The 19,720-nt window shown below is 42.0% G+C and overlaps 1 protein-coding gene across 7 annotated transcripts in view; it reads right to left on the bottom strand.

The window, feature by feature from the left end:
- Positions 1–19,720, bottom strand: part of CDC14A (cell division cycle 14A) — a 196,412-nt gene that overhangs the window by 8,604 nt on the left and 168,088 nt on the right. For 4 of the 7 annotated variants that reach the window (XM_086717684.1, XM_086717685.1, XM_086717688.1 and 1 more), the window contains 4 exons: positions 19,590–19,705; positions 17,248–17,295; positions 15,008–15,130; positions 13,791–14,308 (listed from right to left, as the gene is read on the bottom strand). In XM_086717684.1, the coding sequence (XP_086573810.1) occupies positions 13,855–14,308; positions 15,008–15,130; positions 17,248–17,295; positions 19,590–19,705 (741 nt within the window). In that variant the 3' untranslated portion in view covers positions 13,791–13,854. Of the gene's footprint in view, positions 1–13,767; positions 14,309–15,007; positions 15,131–17,247; positions 17,296–19,589; positions 19,706–19,720 lie in introns of those variants that run through there. The other 3 variants (XM_086717686.1, XM_086717687.1, XM_086717683.1) reach the window with 2 other exon arrangements.

Genomic DNA, 19,720 nt, shown 5'->3' with positions numbered 1-19,720 from the left:
CTGGAGAGATAAGATGGGGGGGCACAAGGGCTGCCAGGGAAGGGCCCCAATGCCAGGCCAAGGGATCTGACCTCCACAGATCTGTGGACCCCACAGGCAAAGTAGAGACAATGAACAATTGGGAACCCAGGAATGGTCTTAGAAATCTAACACTGGCCACAGTATAGAGAAAAGATTAAAGGCGGGAGAGACTTAAGGCAGGAAGAAAATTTAAAGGGCTATTCCAATAGTCCACAAAACCTTAATCAGGGCAACGCTGTTGAGAACGGAAGAACAAAACATAGACAGCTCCTAGGGACAGCTGATAGTACTGAGTGACTGGATGTGCAGAAGGAAAGGCGGCCGTAGTGTCAAAGAGGATTCCAAATTTCTAGTGTGGATGACAATTACTAAGCCAGGAAACAAAAGGAGGAGCAGGCAATTGAAGAAGCAGGTAACACCCATAGGAAGTTAGAAATTGCCCAGGAGACAATCACCCAGAGAGAGAAGTGGGCCAAGGTCAGAGCCTTGGGAAAAATCATGAAAGGGTTGGCAGAGGAAGATAGACAGGTAATAATTTTAGGGGGAGGGAGGATGAGAAATAGGAAAATAGCATTCTAAACTCAAAGAAGACAAAAAGAACAAGCAAAAAGGGCAGCTGATATTGTCAAATGCTACAGAAAAACTAAGAAGGAAGAGATCATCTGATCTGGCCTGAAAGAAGTCAGGGGCAGCCTGTGGGAGAGGCTCTCACCAGAATGGGGCTTCTCTGGTCCCAAGGTTGGCCACAAAGGAGACACTGTGAGAGGTTACAGGACCCAGGGAAGCAATTGGCAAGATCACTCTGACCAACCCGGATGTACCTGTTTGCAGGTGAGGAGACAGGCAAATGGAGTGGAGTAGGGACTAAAGACATAAGAGAGGAAGGCCATGGATGAGTGACTCCCTAGAACAGTGTGGAAACAACAGTACAGGGGGGCAGAGTTACCATTGGAAAATGGTAGAAAATAGTAAAGATTCTTTTAACCTAAAAGGAAAGGAAAAAGAAGGACATGTCAGATGAAGGGACACTTTGAGGCAGAGAAGAGGACAGTTAGGGGAAATCACTCCTGATGATTCTATGTTCTCTGTGAGACTCAAGGCAAAGTCAACCAGCCCTGGAGGCTGAGGCAGCTGTGTTGACAAAGGATGCTAAGAAGTTTTGGAACAGCCAGTGTGGGGAACAGCAAGGGAGCCAAAATGGGATAACTAAACTACTTATGAGCACCCAAGGGCCAGGTAAATTAGAAATTCATTTAAAATGGAGTTAATTGGTGGCAACGTAATGGGATTTTCTCCAATAGTGCTTAGAAGAGAGAGACTAGAAACAAATACAAAAACAGTGGACTTGATCTTATTTTTGAGGCTAGTGATTAAGTGGCTATGGAAAGAAGATCCAAGTACAACAGAGAACATTGGAAAGAGGAAGCAGAAATGACCATGTGGGCCACAGAAGGTGGGGAAACAGGCAGGGACCACAGAGAGGTCTTGGGGAAGGGTTAGTAGGTGGGGTAAATGTCTGAGAGGAGACTTACAGGATTCAGGATATCAGAAGAAATGCTTTAAGCAATAAAAAGGCCAATGAAATGGATTTCGAAGTGAATAAAAATAAAGATCACCGGAGTTCAGAAAGTTTAAAATACAGTAGTCACTGCCTCTCTGAATCTTGACTTCCTCGCCTGTAAACTGTGGACTAAATAAATAAGCTAATGTATATATGAAGCACCTACTACAATGGCCAGCACATTGGAGGTACTCAGTAAGTTACTAATGATGGCAATGATAATGATTAGAAAAATGTTACTGTCGTCGAGAACATTGGCAGTAGCCCAGTGGCTAGAGGAAAGCCAAAGTCCTCAAGGAATAAAGATGAGTGAATGGCAGTGAGGAAGACAAAAACAGCAGCACACCATCAGGTGTGGTTTTCAAAAAAGAAAGTACAAATACAGTGTCTAATACATCTTAACTGTAAAGATTTGAGAGTTACCAGAAAGAAAGCAATTTGCACTTATGGGGTGAATAAGGGGAATTAGGTTGGAATAGATCAGCCTTATTTTGCTCACTTTCAAATAGACTTTAACATTTTCTCCTTTAGTTTACTGCTTGCAATGGTCTTACTGCTTGCAATGGGTTTACTGCTTGCAACGTTTGTGCTCCCCACCCACTAAATTTATGTGCTGAAATCCTAACCATCAGTATGATGGTATGAGGAGGGGGCCTTTGGGAGGCAATCAGGACAAAAGAGTGGGAACTCCATGGATGGGATTCGCATTCCTATGGGGCCCGGGGAGCTCTCTCACCCTCACAGCCACATAAGGATAAAATGTGTGGGAGAAAAGGCACAGCAGGATGCAAAAATATGATCAACTTCTTTAAGCCCACAAACAAACCAAGTCACAGTAGTAGGCCACTGGCTACAGAGATGGAAGTCAGAGATGGCCAAGTGTTCTTGAGGGTATACAGGCCAAATGCCCCTGGCCTAAAACTGAGGCTGGGATCCCCCACCTGTGAGAAGGACTTGAGAGGGACCACAACCACTGCCCTGGGGCCGGGGTTTAGGCAGAGCTGCATCCTTGCCTGAGAAGCAGGCCTGCTGAGCTCACCAAGGGAATAGAGCCTGGGTCATGAAAGTCTGTTTTTAGACTGGAGGACCGGGGATGGGGGGGGGGGGGGGGGGGCGGTTCAAGTGGAACCAAGAAGAAAACCAGTGGATGAGGAGGGAAAAAAAAAAAAACAGAGAGAAGTGGGGAGAAACAAAAAACTCCCATCCAGTGTGAACCTACAAGTGAAAATTCTGAAACACACGAGGAGGGGCACCTGGGTGTCTCAGTCAGTTGAGCATCCAACTCGATTTCAGCTCAGGTCATGAGCTCACGGTTCGTGGGTTCGAGCCCCACGTTGGGCTCTGTGCTGACAACACAAAACCTGCTTGGGATTCTCTCGATGTACCCCCCCCTGCCCCTCCCCCACTCTCAAAATAAATAAATAAACATTAGAAATAAATAAAAATAAAACACACAAGAAACATGAACACCAAGAGAACTAACAAAGTTTTCAACCAGGAGATGAATTCTCACAGGCTGAAATGCAAACAACAAAGCCATCTCAAAACAATCTGTCATCTGAGATCCTCAAGGTGAAATAATGAAGAATACCCATAAAAAGAATAAGAAATTATGAAACAAAAATAGGCGGGTCCACATAAAAACAGCTGGCTGTCATAAAGAATGAATGATAAATGTTGGAAGTAAAAGACACAGCCATTGAAATCAAAAGGTCAATAGGTTGGGGACACATTCCAGAATGGACACAGTTAAAAGAGAATTAGTGGGGAGTGCATGGATGGCTCAGCCAGTTAAGCATCCAACTTTGGCTCAGGTCATGATCTCTCAGTTAGTGAGTTTGAGCCCCGCGTCAGGCTCTGTGCTGACAGCTCAGAGCCTGGAGCCTGCTTTGGATTCTGTGTCTCCCTCTCTCTCTCTCTCTGCCCCTCCCCTACTCGTGCTCTGTCTCTCTCTCTCTCTCTCAAAAATAAATAAACATTTTTTAAAAATTAAAAAATAAATAAAAGAGAATTAGTGGATTGGAAAATAGCAAGAGGAATTCATTTAGAACACAGCCAGAGTAACAGGAATTTAAAAATATAAAACAGAAGGAAAGAAATACTGAGGACAGATTGAAGGGCTCCAACATAAGTCTACGGGGTATTACAAAAGGAGGAGCGGAGGGGGGCAGGGAGGGCGCGCCTGGGTGGCTCAGTCGGTTGAATGCCCAACTTCGGTTCAGATCATGATATTGCAGTCGTGGGTTCGAGCCCCGTGTCAGTCTGTGCTAACAGCTCAGAGCCTGGAGGCTGCTTGGGATTCTGGGTCTCCCTCTCTCTCTGCCCCTGCTCCACTCACAGTCTGTCTGTCTGTCTCTCTCAAAAATAAATAAACATTAAAAAATTTTAAAAAAAGGGGCGCCTGGGTGGCGCAGTCGGTTAAGCGTCCGACTTCAGCCAGGTCACGATCTCGCGGTCCGTGAGTTCGAGCCCCGCGTCAGGCTCTGGGCTGATGGCTCAGAGCCTGGAGCCTGTTTCCGATTCTGTGTCTCCCTCTCTCTCTGCCCCTCCCCCGTTCATGCTCTGTCTCTCTCTGTCCCAAAAATAAATAAAACGTTGAAAAAAAATTAAAAAAAAAAATTAAAAATAGAAGGAGAAGTAGGGGAAAGGCAGATAAAATCCAAAAAGATAGTGGCTGAGAAGTTTTCATCATTGAAAAAGTCGTCAGCCCTGAGACTGAAAGTATACATTAAGGCCCAAAGATAAACTATATGGAGTCCATATCTAGGTATGTTATGGTGAAACTTCAACGAAAAAGAGAAAAAAACTTACAATAATTGGTTTTGTCCTTCAACTATAGAAGCTTTTCAAGCAAAGGATGACATTAGGAAACTAGTATTTAAAGCAGATTCTGGCAGCAGTGCAAAGACAGAGTGAAGGGACCAGAAAAATGACAGCAGATGATCAAGTAAGCCAGAAGATGCCTCCATGGAGCTTTCGGTCTAGTGGAAGAAAATGGCTTATCCATCTTTGTCTTACCTTCCTGGACTAAAACAAGACTGCACTCACGGTAGACACTCATATAAATATTAGATAATTTTTTTAATTGGGCAAGTCTTCACACATATATAAAAAGCACTCTCGTTTGCTCCTGGCTAAATAAATAAGTAAAGCAAGATTAGAAAAAGACTCTTTTCTATTGACTTAGCAGTATTTGGTATTAGGTATTTGGTATTGGTAAAACAGAAAGTGTCAAATTAAGTTGAACAACCAAGCCAATTAAAACTCCGACGTACTTGAGATTAAAGCAAGTTCTATACCTGAGAGTCCTTTCAAATGGAGAGTCAAACAAAGCTGACAGACTTTGTACAGGAAATTAATGTAAACCACTATTTAACATGGGAAGCTGAACTTACCCTTAGCTCTATCTGCAAACACTATGTGTACCTAACAGCTGATACACAAATTTAAAGGCATCATCTGAACCATGCTAATCTCAAAACAACTTGATGCTTTGGCAAGTAACATTCCCAAGTCCACTTAGAAAGGAAACAAAAGGGGCGCCTGGGTGGCGCAGTCGGTTAAGCGTCCGACTTCAGCCAGGTCACGATCTCGCGGTCCGTGAGTTCGAGCCCCGCGTCGGGCTCTGGGCTGATGGCTCGGAGCCTGGAGCCTGTTTCCGATTCTGTGTCTCCCTCTCTCTCTGCCCCTCGCCCGTTCATGCTCTGTCTCTCTCTGTCCCAAAAATAAATAAACGTTGGAAAAAAAAAAAAGGAAACAAAAAAGAATACCAATGCTGAGTAAGTGCCAGAGATGTGGTTCAAAGATTGAGCTCACATTCACATTCTTGGGGCACCTGAGTGGCTCAGTCAGTTAAGCAGCCAACTTCAGCTCAGGTTATGTTCTTGCAGTTCATGGGTTGGAGCCCCGCCTTGGGCTCTGTGCTGACAGCTCAGAGCCTAGAGCCTGCTTCCAATTCTGTGTCTCCCTCTCTCTGCCCCTCCCCCACTCACACTCTGTCTCTCTCTCAAAAATAATAAAACATTTAAAAAATTACAAAAAAAAAGGAGTGAGCTCATGTTCTTGATACTGACATCCCTTAGCTGAAAAATTTAAGGTAATGCTGAAATTCCATCAAATCTAAGGTATGCCACAACAAAGAGAAGAGAGGGGAAAACCATAACAATTTAAACATACAAGGTTAGAAAGCTAGTACTAATCCTTAGTATCAAATATAATATTTAATCTTTGGCGCACCTGGGTGGCTCAGTCGGTTAAGCATCCAACTCTTGATCTCAGCTCAGGTCATGATCTCACAGTTCATGACATCAAGCCCTGCACTGGGCTCTGTACTGACAGAGCAGAGTCAGCTTGGGATTCTCTCTCTCCCTCTCTCTCTCTGTCCCTCCCCCACTCTCTCTCACACACACATACACACTCTCCTCTCTCTCTTTCTCTCTCTCTCAAAATAAATAAGTAAACCTAAAACAAATAAAAGCAATATAATATTTAATCTTTAATTAATCTTTGTGATTCAATATTATACTTAAAATCAGGACAGGATGATAGTTTTTGAAACACAGAACAGGCAGAAGGAAAAGACATCAAATTTAAATCAAGAAAAGCTGTTAACCTCCCACTGGAAAGTAGGAGCATTTTATTGGGAATGGATGTTTAAACAGTCAATAAGCAGTTCATCACTGTCACACAAACATTACTCCAAAGTAAAATTAAGCAGGCTTTAATGCAAACGCCAATCACTCAGATTTTCACCAAACTGGGTATTTTACCAAGCTGGATCTAATATTTTGATCTTATTCTAAGTCCTACTTTAAGAATCAGTAATTCCTTCAATAAATAAATAAAACATAAAACATATTCCGACTAATGCCAGAACACAGAAGAACTTAACCTATTCGTTGGCTACCAAGGTTGTTCTGACACTGGTCAAATTTGAGATTGAGAATACTGAGAACAAACCGGTGGCTGCCAGAGTGGATGGAGGTGAGAGGCGGGCAAAATGGGTGAAGGGGACTGGGAGATGTAGGCTTCCAGTTATAGAAAGAGTAAGTCATGAGGATGAAAAGTACCGCATAGGGAATATAGTCAAGGCTATTTTAATAGCCTTGTATGGTGATAGACGGTAACTACACTGGTGTTGAACACAGCATGATGTATAGAGAGGCTGAATCACTGTGCTGTATACCTGAAGCTAAGGTAATGCTGTGTGTCAACAGTACTTCAATTAAAAAAGAACTATAGCCAACAAATAAATGTAAAGGGACAAAAACAATATTGGAGACAAAAATAAAGTTGCCATATGATTACCAAAAAAATAAATAAGTTTGAGGTGGAGAATTCAACCACAAAGTCTTCATAACCAAGAGCAGGCTAACCAGCTAAGTCTAAACATGGCTGTGCCCCGTCACACAGGGAACTTAGCATAAGGAGAATGCTACTGTAAAACAGTAGGTATGCACACAATATTTCATCATTTCAATTTTCCTTCCAAGTATAAACTAAAGGAGTATTTTTTTTTAATGTTTATTTATTTTTGAAAGAGAAAGACAGAGAGTGCAAGCCAGGGAGGAGCAGAGAGAGAGGGAGACACAGAATCTGAAGCAGGCTCTAGGCTTTGAGCTGTCACCCCAGAGCCTGACATAGGGCTCAAACCCATGAGCTGTGAGATCATGACCTAAGCTGAAGTCGGACGCTCAACTGACTGAGCCACCAAGGTGCCCCTAAAGGAGTATTTTTAATTCTTTTCTGTGTCTAGTACTATATTAGAAATGATAAAATATAAAAGAACTTTATGAAACTTGGTATGTAGACCCCAAAGAAAGTTTAAAAGTTGAAGACAAGTCTCACAGATACAGACAATACGTAAACAAATACAGAAGCTCAGGCATGTAATAGCTACAGTATATGTTGATAAAGTACTAAGTATGCTTCAAGGATAGGAGCAGAGGTGAAAAAGGAAAACTTTGGGTGGGTTCACGTTCTTGAGGACAAGGGAGCCCACATTATGGAACAAGCAAGGGAAATGAGGTACAAACATACGATAAAGGGAACCGAGGACAGAGGGCCTGAAAGCTCAGGAAAGGAATTTAGGATTAATGTTCTAGCATTAGAGGATCCTGATCACTTCTGACCAGGTGAGTAAAATGATGAGATCAGTATCTCTTACCCAGGAGTGCTTTAAAGTGTGGTTGGCAAACTACAGCTCAGCGGCCACATCCAGCCCACCACCTATTTTTGTAAATAAAGTTTCACTGAATCACAACCATACCATTTGTTTATGCATCAAGTTGGAATTGGCACACAAAGCCAAAACAGGCCCTTTACAGAAAGAGCTTGTGCCCCTGCTTAAAGTATGAATTAATTAAGACACTGAGTTAGGAACAGCCTCAATGAGGCTAACACAATGACAACAAAAAAGGTGACAAAACAGCAGAAGAGGAAAATGGGAAAATCCCAAGAGACAATGAATGGCATCACTGATATAACCTGAAACATTACCATGAGAATATCTCTGGAAATGTCTGAAGACCAATAGATAAGAGTGAGTAACAAAGCTAAATATAAGCTACTGCTTAGTAATAATAATCAAATTACAAAAAAGGTTTTAATAGATGATGCCCAAAGCAGTTGTCAGAAGAATCTTATTATAGAGCAGCTTATCTTATTTATATTTATATACCCTACAGATCAATACAATAGAAGCTTATTCTGAAAGGCTACTCCATTAGGTCCATAATTAATGTGACCTGTGACACTGGAGTGACAAAAAATTTTTGTAACCAACCGGACACTCACTCTCTCTCTCTCTCTCTCTGTCTCTGTCTCTCTCTGTCTCTCTCTCTCTCTCTCTCTCTCTCTCTATATATATATATATATATTTCTTTTTTAATAATAAAGCACATTATTTTATAACTCTTCAAACAGTTCAACTGATGCAGAAAAGATGTTTACTAAGGACCATAATTTTTCTTTGGGTAGTTAAATTTCCATTTACAAAAATAAATACATCATTTAAAAATTAATAATAAATATATGGTGGATCTGTTGGTCACATATGATTATTTAATAGCATCAATACTATTGTGCGTATTAAAACACAGAATAATTATTGAAAGTGCATAGATACCATTTACCCAAGGACACCAAGGTAGGGACTGGGTACAGCAGATAGGGCTCAAACTAGGTTCCCTCCCTTCAGGGTTTCTATCAAGAGCTACCATCCACACAACTGCCAGAATTATCTTCATCAAATCAGATCTGATCAAGTCACTTTGCTTACGAGATTCCAATAGCTCACAGTGCACTTCCCAGTTTGGCTTCCCCTTAACGTTCCAGCCTTATCTACAAGTAACCTCCCCAGGCTTTAGTGACACTGGAAAACTCACTGCTCTTAAAATAATAGTAGCTAATAATTATGGAGCGCCATCTATAAGCAACTCTGTAAACTAGTCCATATGATTGATCTCAGTCATCACAACCACCCTATTACAAAGATCTTATCATATCACCACATAAGCTTCAAGGCTCCGCAGTCAGAAAGACGCCTTTCAAAGTACACAGCCCTATGTTGTATAAAATTTACAAAAATTAATATTTTGTATTCTTTATCTTACATAGGTCCCACCATATCATATAAGCTTCAGGGTGCACAAAACCTAGTCTGCCCTTGATTATTATTATTCCCATTTTACTGAGACTCAGAGAGGTTAAATAACTTGCCAAAGTACTCACCACAAGGAAGTGGCAGAAATCAAACTTGAACCTAGGTCTGTCTTCAGAACCTAAGAGTTTAACTACAGTACTAAAGCTGTGCTTCTGTTCGTACGGTTCCCATTGCCTGCAATGGCCATTTCTCTTCTTCCTATTTTCTTAAGTAGATTCCCAGGAGGCTCCTTCCTATTTATGCTCCAAAGCCCAACTAAAATGTTATCTCTTTTGCACATCTTTCTTTGACCCTTCCTGGAAAAATGAGATATCCTTTAGATATCCCTGTATTTTATTTTAAGTTTATTTATTTATTTTGACACAGAGAGAGAGAGACAGAGTGCAAGTGGGGAGGGGCAGAGAGAGAGAGGCAGACAGAGATTCCCAAGCAGACTCCACACTGTCAGCACAGAGCCCCGACGTGGGGCTCAAACCCACAAATTGTGAGATTGTGACCTGGGCCGAAATCAAGAGTCGGACACTCAACCAACTGAGCCACCCAGGCGCCCCTAGATATCCCTGTATATTGAACATCTACTATATCTATATCTGTATCTATATCTATATCCATATCTATATCTATATACATATATATATATATATATATATATGATATAATCAAAATAATATGCTTTTTGGAGTCAAACTGACCTATGTGCAAATTACGCCTCTGCTATATATTTGTGGTACAATCTAAGGCAAAATATTTAATCTCTCAAACCCTCTGGAGGAAGTTACTCTAAACACACTGACTCATTTAAACATCTAACCATTCATATATCCATTCAAGAAATACTTAATGAGGGCCTACCATATGCCAGGCACAGAGCATACAACTAGGACACAGAAAACAGAGGCACCGTCCCTGCCCTCACAGAGCTTACAGTCTACCGGAGGATACAGATAAGTGAACAGATGATTAAAATGCAGAGTGAGAAGAGTATTGATTAAGACCGAGGCAGGGGAGAGAAGAGTTTACGGGGAAAGCATCATAACCTCACCCAGACTTTAGGGGTCAGGTAAGGACAGTGGAGATGAACAGCAATTCAGTGGCAAGTCTCTTAAAAATAAAACAGAGCAAATATTCAAGACAGATACCTCAAGTAATTTCAATTTAATAAAATACTTCCACCCCACCCACGCCATAATCACACGTCCCTCATTTCTTAAGCATTTGAAAACTCCTCTGAATGTCAGGGAGGGAAAACTGATTTTTTTTACAAGTGGGTTAATAAAAAAATGAAACCTTGTGCAGTTTCTACTGGCAGCAGAAACCTCAAGACCAACAGAAGAGGCCAAATAAATAAAAATAAAATCTGATTGTTCTTCAGGATTCTGTCACAACCATGAGAATTCCTTAACATTTGTTCTTGTTTTCTGTGTTAAAGCACTTAATGACAGAACAAGGAAATCATTTTTACATTTTTCTGGGGGCTGAACTGCTGCATAAAGTGAGAGCAATTGCAGCTTTCAAAAGAGATGCTAATTGCAGCTTCTAAAATATTAGACTCTCTCTAAACACCAGTCACCCTCATCCCCTAGGAGTTTCTGGGTCTTTCTTAAAGGTGCTGGGAGGATACTGCCTTACAGACTGCATTTCCTACCCAAGGACTTAAAAACATTTCTGTTGAAAGATTTATTCCTAGTTCTTCAAGGGTCATATGCCTCACAACTTAGGAAGTGCTGGAAAGAAGGACCATCTTATTTAGACAAGAAACCCACAATTAGAAAAGCTGTACTGGAGTGATAAAGGAAAACAACTTACAACCTCTTTCTTTATTCCTATAAAATGGGAATTTCCATCTTAATTTAGACTTTGTACCAGCAAACCAGCAGGGGTAGGACCTGGAGCCTCCCTTCCCACAGAGGTTTTCTAGGCAAAGATAAAGGAGGGGAAGTCAGCTCTAAGAGACCTGCTACTTCTTACTTCCTGGGAGGGTGAGAGGGAGGAAAATGTTGTCATGCTGGCAATTCTATTTATAAATGCTTCTCTTTACAATGAGATGACAAATTTAAGAGAGAGAAGAGGGGAACGGCAGCAGCTGCCCTCACAGACTATTACTTTAAATTTAATTATCAGAAAACCACTCTCTTCAGGCCAGGAGAGGGATGAGGAGAAGGAGGAAAGGTGAAGACAAATATCAAAATATGGAATGAAACCAAAAGCTAAGTTATATAAATATGGGAGGGAAGGGCGATCACCAATCATCTAAAGACTATCCCTATCCCCATGCTTCAACTAGCCAAGAGGAAAACTGAGATCCAGAAAAAGTAGAATGTTATTCTTGCCAAGCTGCCAATGCTTCTGGTATTCAGCTACAAATGTAGATTACACTAAATCTTCAGCTATGAAATCGGCAAGAGAGGTATATAATTATCTATACATCTATATGTGTACCACTTTTTCTGAAAATGAAGAGATCTGTATTCTGGTCTAACAATGAGGTTGACCCACAATCAGTATATGAAAACACTCACAACTCAATTCCTGCTGGGAAGCACACGACTTGTATATCTTGTTACGAAAAGGTAAATACCTATTATTTTCCATCTAACCCCCTAGTTACTAAGATTTAAGTTTTTACTGATACAACTATACCCATAATATCATGAGATCAGATTCAGATTAAGTGGTGGAGTGGGCTGGCACTATATAGGAATTTAAAACAATGTTGAAAAACATTGAGAATAAAATCATATCTGGAAAATTATACAGTTGACCCTTGAACAACGCATGGGTTAGGGGTGCTGGCCCCCGCACAGTCAAAACCTGCATAGAACTTTGATTCCCCCCAAAACTTAACTACTAATACCCAACTGTTGACCACAAGCCTTAGCAATAACATCAACAGTCAATTAATAAATTATATGTATTAATACTGTATTCTTACAATAAAGTAAACTAAAGAAAAGGAAATGTTGGGGCGCCTGGGTGGCTCAGTTGGTTAAGTATCTGACTCTTGATTTTGGATCAGGTCATGATCTCATGGTTCATGAATTTGAGCCCTAAGTTGGGCTCTGAGATGACAGTGAGGAGCATGCTTGGGATTTTCTCTCTCTCTCTCTTTATTCCTATAAAAGGAATATTTATTCTCTCTCTCTCTGTCCTTTCCCCACTCACACACACGTGTGTGCTCTCTCTCTCTCTCTCAAAATAAATGTTTTTTTTTTTAAAAAGAAAATGTTATTTAGAAAATCATGAGGAAGAGAAAACACACATATATTACTGCATTGTATTTAGTGAAAGAAATCTGTGTGTTAGTGGACCCATGCAGTTCAAATCTGTTGCTCAAGGGTCAACGATATGTGCTAGAAAGGACTGTGTGTGCATAGAAGAGAAAAAAAAAAAAAAAGGCCTCCTTGAAAAGAGGCCTGAGGTTGAGACAGGAGTGGTAACGTATCCAACCAACACACACACACACACACACACACACACACACACACACACACACACACGTGCACTGTGTCCTCATGTTTGAAAAGTGGTCCCCTAAAAAACAAAAAGAAAAGAAAAAAAAAAGAAAAGTGGTTCCCTAAGCTACCATCTAAGGGAAGTGGGTCTCATTAATTATTCCATTGGGTTCCTGTTTCCCAAGAAAGGCACACTACTACCAGCACCTTTCGTCCCCTCTGCTCCCCTGCAGAAATCACTCCCTGGGTAACGGCTGAGGAAATGTTGGTAGAACAGCAGGCATGAAGGAGTCCCAGGCCCCAGACTACCCAGGACACTGGAGTTTGCTTGTGCCCTGACTGGACTCCGTGTTGAACTCTGAGTTGCACTTTGATCTGTGAGGTTGATTTCTCCTTCCTATTTTGTCCTTGTTCTCTCAAATCAACACTCACATTCCCATAGATATGAATTCCCCTTGAGGCAATCAAAATATGTGATTAAAGCGACTCACAGCAGGGTGTGAACCAACAGATTTTACCTAACAGGGATTTCCAGTTTAAAGGGGGACTTGGTAACCTCAATACAGAGTTCCCAGGTAAAATGTGTTTGATGATCTTTCATCCTGTCTCTAGAAGACTAATAGCTAATTTTAAACATCTTCCTGATACTCTGCCTTGTCCTTCCTTACATCCCAGATACCTACTCATGGGCCCTCCTTATAAACACCTTCCCATTTGCCATTTTGTTAATTCTGGGTCAGTTCCCTGAAGGAGGGGACATATTCCAGAGCCTAATGGTTAGTTCTGAGAAGCTACTGTTCATTCAGCACCTTCCACACTTAAATACTCTGAAATTCATTCATTGATATAAGATGTGGAAAAGCGAAGCTTCCCAATTCCACTGCAACCAAAGCAAATACCATCTATCGTATGAATCAGCTCCCGGCTTTGCACCAGATATTCAGAGTTGATTCGAAAACTTAACTGAAAAGTAACGTAAGTCAATGGTGTCCATGATGAAGAGAATGAAAGCGATTTCCCTCTGAAGAGGGAAGGAGGAGGAGGGGAAGAAAAAGAAGGAAGGAAGAAACCCCAGTTGAAACTTGGCATTTACTTGAAGAGGAGCCAGCCGAATGTACGTGCATAGACAGGTTCACAGCACAGAGGGAAGGCATCGCTCAGAAGGCTTCCTTGGCGCTATTAAATTTCTTTGGCGGCAGCCTCGGCTGGGGAGGCAAGGCACAAAAGTTGCGTTCAGGGTTCTGAGGACCAGGAGGTGGTGTCTGCGAACTTACGGGGATTGAACGGCTCAGGAATCTCGCTGAGGAAGAAGAGAGGCCGGGGTAGGCGGGCCGAAGAACGGGGCTGTGCTCCTCCGCTTTGACGGCGCCGTGGGGGCTCGGCTGGCTGCTCACGGTGCTCCCGCTGGTGCTGTTGCTTCTGCTGTACTGATTGTTGTTGAGCTCTGGGTAATTTCTGGCAGACGGATGGGAGCTGCCATTCAAGAGGTTGGTGAACGGGCTGGCTACGAAACCCGCCTTAGAGGACGAGGAGGCCTTTTTGTTCTCTGGCTCCTCTGTTGCAGCGTTCAAGTTCCCTAGAGAACTGGCTAGCCGGGAGTTTATGGAAAAGCTGAATGGAAAACACAGGTGGGGAGGGGGGAGGACATAGACAACGATGTACGCTCATGCAGAGTTCGTGTTTCTAAAATACACAGGACAAGAGGGGAATGGGATGCAGACAGCTCTGATCAAGGCAAATGGGGACAGAATGGCGTCTTTATCGTCTTGGTGATATTACAACATATGGCCATTAGTGATACACGTTAACTTCCTGTCTAAGCAGTTCACTGCGACCCAAGAAGCTGGCTAAACCACTCTGACCAGATGTCTTGAGATAGGACATCTGGGGGCTCTATGTGTCCTGAGGTAGGGAGTAAGTGAAAGGGGCTATATGAGAGTAAAAGGTAGACTGAAGTGTAAGATTTAACCTACACAGATTCATTCAAATGTCCCTACCCATTTTAGTTCTGCCCATACACATCAAAGGAGAAATGATGATACCACATATCATTAGTAGGTTCCACTGAACTCCAATTTCTGGATCACATTAGGCAAGCTGGAGCTCCACTATAGAAAGGGATGCCATACAGCACTACCTCCACATGACCCTGTCCCTCAGGATGGGAGACAGAACAGAAGCCTTCTCTGATTTCTCCCCTTCTCCCTGATCCCTTCCTCGGACAAACTTCAGCCAAACTCATTGTCTGCTACAGATTTCCTTTACCCCCCCCCCCCCACCAGCATCTGAGAAGAGGAAGAGAAAAATTACCTTCTTACACTGGCGCCTGAGGACAAAGAACTTCTGTTTATCCTCTTGGCCGTCGCTGAGGGGGACAGAGCCACTTTTGAGGTCTTCAAAGTAGATGCAGATCCTTGTGGGGAAGAAGTCAATCTTTGTGGAGAAAAATGGGCAAAAAGTCACCTGAAAGCTGTGTTATCTTAACATTCAGCAATCAACTAAGACAAGATAAATTCATAACATTAAAGGCATCATGGCAGGTCATGGTAACAGTGATAGCAGCAGCAGTCAACACTGACAGCGCACTTGCTCCGAGTCAAAAGCTCTTCTAAGAACCTTACAGACATTAGCTCATATTCACAATCCTATGAGGTAGCTACGATTGCAATCCCCACTTTGCAGGTGAGGAAACCGAGGCAAAAAGGAAAAGTCACCCAAAGTCAGTGGGCAAGTGACAGAGCTGGTATTCAGATCTAGGATCCAAAGTCCTGTCCTTAACCATGATCTTGTCATGCTTGGTCACTTCCCTTCTTTGATGGAGGCAGTCATTCCTCACATGTCCTTAGGCTACATGTGTGTGTGATTGTGTGTGTGTGTGTGTGTGCGTGTGTGTGTGTGTGTGTGTATGTATTTGTATATGTATATATTTTTTATTTCTTTGTATATTAAATCTGTCTTCTTCTTTCCACTCTCCAACTGCCCTAGGTGAGGCCACTACTATTCCTTACTCTTGACTACTAGTAACATCTTTTAATCTTATTCATTAAAATTCAAATTCTGAATAGCCTCAGGTAGAATCTAAAATATTTAATTATGCCACTCACTGTTTAAACCATTTAATTTTTACTTGGTGCCCAGAAAGCCTGATCTCCTTGGCTTTACTTATGAAAGCCTCCAAAATCTGCCATTAGCCTTTGCAAGCAGGTCCTTTCTATCCATGCTTTCTCATTAGACAACTCTACTCCAGCTATACAAAATGCTCGGAATTCCCTGAATGGACTGTATTCACAGCTTCGTCCGGCCTGCATGTGCTGTTTTTCCTGCCAGGGCATCTTCTCCTCTCCTTACCTCCCCTCTGCTTCCAATCTTCCACCTCCGTCTGCCTCATTCCCATTGGTTACCCTTTGAAGGCCCAATCAGTTGGAACCCTATACAGCAAGCCTTCACTGAATTCCCAGGCAGGGTAAGCATCCTGTTTCATCATATATTCTCATAGTAAATCATAGCCCTTATACCATATTCCACTGTCTGATATCTGTCTATTCCCCTTGATATAAGCTCTACTGGGGGCAAATGACTGTCTCCCACTTCAATTCCCAGTGGCTAGTACAGTGCCAGACTCAGAGAGAATATTCAGTAAATGTCTGCTGAGTGGACAGAGAGGGAAAATTGACCCAAACCTGGACTACTAGGGCCCAGTCACAGTTTTTAATACCAAACCTGTTTTATCCTGAGCAAACCATTTAATGTACCTGGACCTAATGTATCTGTTCTAGAAAAGATTATTTACTTGTAGACTCTCGCCTTCATCCTCCTCCCCCCAAACAACAGCTTAAGTACATGGTTTGCCTCTAGAACAAAGATGGGAAAGTGGTACAAGGAAGCAGCTCAAGCTTCTGGAGAAGTCTGATCCCTCTCAGAACTGCTTGCACAAAACAGCCCTAAAACCGAGGGCTGAATGAGAACCAGAGGTGAGGGGTGAGTTGGATTTTTACCCCTATCTCATTAACAGTTTTGGCAAACATGTCTATGGCCCCCATCAAGCCCTACACTGCACCCTGGTACCACTGGTACCCAGGAACCACCCTGGGATGCTTTGGGGGACATTTTTGCAGGGAAAAACACTAATGTTTCCTCTTCAAATAGAGGACGGGGAAGGAAATAAAACTAGAAAATAAAGGAGAACAAACACATGTAAAAACTAGGGGCAAAGAGAACTGACAGAAATATTAAAAACTCAAAGGCAAAATCTATCACTGGATTGAAAGGCATGTTGCAGAGCAAGGGTAATTTAGAGACCCCACAACGTGCTGGAAGCACAGACTATGCTAACATCACAACGACAGCCACACGGCCCTGTGCGCACCTCAAGAAAACAAAAATCCTCTTCATGGTGAGCATTAAAAGTAAGGTGGGTTGTAACAATCTGGAACACAAAGGAAGGAACTCAAAAGGGAAGAGCTGTGCGCGATTTGTTTAAGGGTTGGGAAATGTATCTAAAGGGCAGTGTTTATTTACAAGCTACTAGAAATTCACCTCATTCACAGTACCTGAAAGGCTGGGGCACTGCTCTTGGGTGCCCTTTCGTATCATCCAACCTACGGAAATCAAAGACAAATGCTCACGCACTGCCAGGTTCGCACGTTTAAGCAAAGACCAAAAGGCAGATCATATGGAGTCAAACCAGTACAAATATTACATTGGCAAAAGGGAGAAACCTCCCAAATGGATATTAGTACTCATTCCGTTTTTAAAGTAAATCCTACAACCAGCAGGAAACCAATTTTAGTCATTTTGTTTCATCTTGACTTTCATTTACAGCAAATTGCTTTAAATCAGAAGGTGGTGTTGCATCCACTTAGGGTAAAAAATATTTGGGGCGCCTGGGTGGCTCAGTCGGTTAAGTGTCCGACTTCGGCTCAGGTCATGATCTCACAATCCGTGAGTTCGAGCCCCGCGTCGGGCTCTGTGCTGACAGCTCAGAGCCTGGAGCCCATTTCAGATTCTGTGTCTCCCTCTCTCTCTGCCCCTCCCCTGTTCATGCTCTGTCTCTCTCTGTCTCAAAAATAAATAAACGTTAAAAAAAAAAATTTTTTTTTTAAATTTTTGATTGATGACACCATGATGCTGTTAGAAAAAAACTGAATTCCAAAAAATGAAACAAAAATTCTGAGAATTAAAAAAGAAAATAGAAAAATCATATCAGAATAGCCTTGTAAATTTTGGGTAGTGGAGAGTTTCTCACTCTTTTGCCTACTTATGTGCCAAGTTATGTGCCAATTTATCCCTCTCTCCCCCTTAAGATTTCTTAAGAATCAAATATAAATCTGATTGAAATTAATTTTAAGCGATATAAAGCCATTTCTTAAGAGTTTCAAGGGGGGAGATGGCGAGTAAAAGAGATTAGAAATCTTGAAGTACTTTGCGCTGACTTAGGTGATATTCACAGCAAGCAGAGCACACTCTGAACAGTACTGGATTTGAAGATCAGCTCCAATCCAAATCCATCCCACTGGGGAGGGGCTGACGTTCTCTAACCTCAAGCAACCAACCCAAATGTGGGTAATGATGCATATCTTTTGTGTTAATTCAGTTAATCCTCATCTCCAAACTAAGTACCTAATGTGGCTCCTGACAGTAGTAGCTGCTCAGTGAATGGTACATCTCTTCAACTTTCTAGTGGTAGTTGGTGGTTATTACCAAGACCAGGCTTGCTATCCCATCTTCTCATGTTACTATGGCAAACGATTACCTTGACTTGAGCTATATACACCTTCATTTCTCAGGTCAGGGCACCAGTGCTCAGAGCATAGGTAATGATGTGCTCAGACCTAATCTGACTTGTGTTATAATCCTCCCAAATAACACATGAAAATTAAATTCCCTGTGAGTCTGTTTGACATGTATCCTGCTGGCAAAACACCCCTCTTGTTGTGCATGCCTCTCACTTAAAAGGCAAAGAAAAGTAGCCACTTCTCATTATAATCATTTGTGAACTTGTCACCCCAGTAAAGAATCTGGACGATATTCACAGATTTTTGCACCTACATTGATCCTGGAGACTTTCTTCTTTCAGTAATCTGAACCATTAGCAGGATCCAAATGTTGGGATCACAAGTCAAGTTCCATCACTTGATTCTGATTAGTAATTTTAGACTTTAAGCTCAGGATGGTTATTAACTGTACAGACACAGGTAATAATTGCTTGTTCAATTCTCAAATAGAGAACATAAAGCTAAGGTGTTAGGATATACCAAAGCTTGGCATTCAGTACTTTTCTACACATTCTAGATTCAAAACAAAAGCCTCAGCACACCTGTGAGAATAGGACACGACAAGATAGGACACCCACTCGTGGAGGGAGAGTAGAATTCCAAATGGAATTTAGAGCACGGTCCCAGAGACACCTCACTGCACAGCAGTTTAAGGTGGGACTCCAGAGGGGCACCTGTGTGGCTCAGTCAGTAAGCGGCCAACATCAGCTCAGGTCATCATCTTGTGTTTTGTGGGTTCAAGCCCCGAGTCAGGCTCTGTGCTGACAGCTCTGAGCCTGAAGCCTGCTTCGGATTCTGTGTCTCCCTCTCTCTCTGTCCTCCCCTGCTTGCTCTCTGTCTCTGTCTCTCTCCCAAAAATAAATAAACATTTAAAAAAATTTTTTTTAAAGAGGTGGGACTCCAGAGACTGAAACTGCAGGAGCTGCTTTCAGTAAGCTTCTAAAACTTAGCTTCTCCCTATAGTGATAAAATAGTTAACAACACAAAATGGCAATAAGCCAAAAACAAAACCAAGAGGTAAACATGGCACTTGTATAATGATATTCAAAAAAGAAGATTAAACATCCTATCCACAAATGGAGGCACGAGATAAATTTAAAAGCTTAAAATTGATCTACCTAAATGCACAGGATGGTGAGGAGCGTGGCTGTCTCTGACTTTTTAAGGCACGTAGTTTGTCTCCCTGGGTTATACTATTTTTCACTTCCACGTCTTCATCCTCTTCTAAGTTATTCTGGAAAAAAAATGT

This window comes from Puma concolor, chromosome C1 (genome assembly GCF_028749965.1).
Source record: "Puma concolor isolate L17-30 chromosome C1, mPumCon1.1.hap2, whole genome shotgun sequence".
NCBI classification, from domain to species: Eukaryota; Metazoa; Chordata; class Mammalia; order Carnivora; family Felidae; genus Puma; species Puma concolor.
The sequence above is the reverse complement of the archived record's forward strand: the minus strand, read 5'-3'. Positions and strand labels throughout refer to the sequence as shown.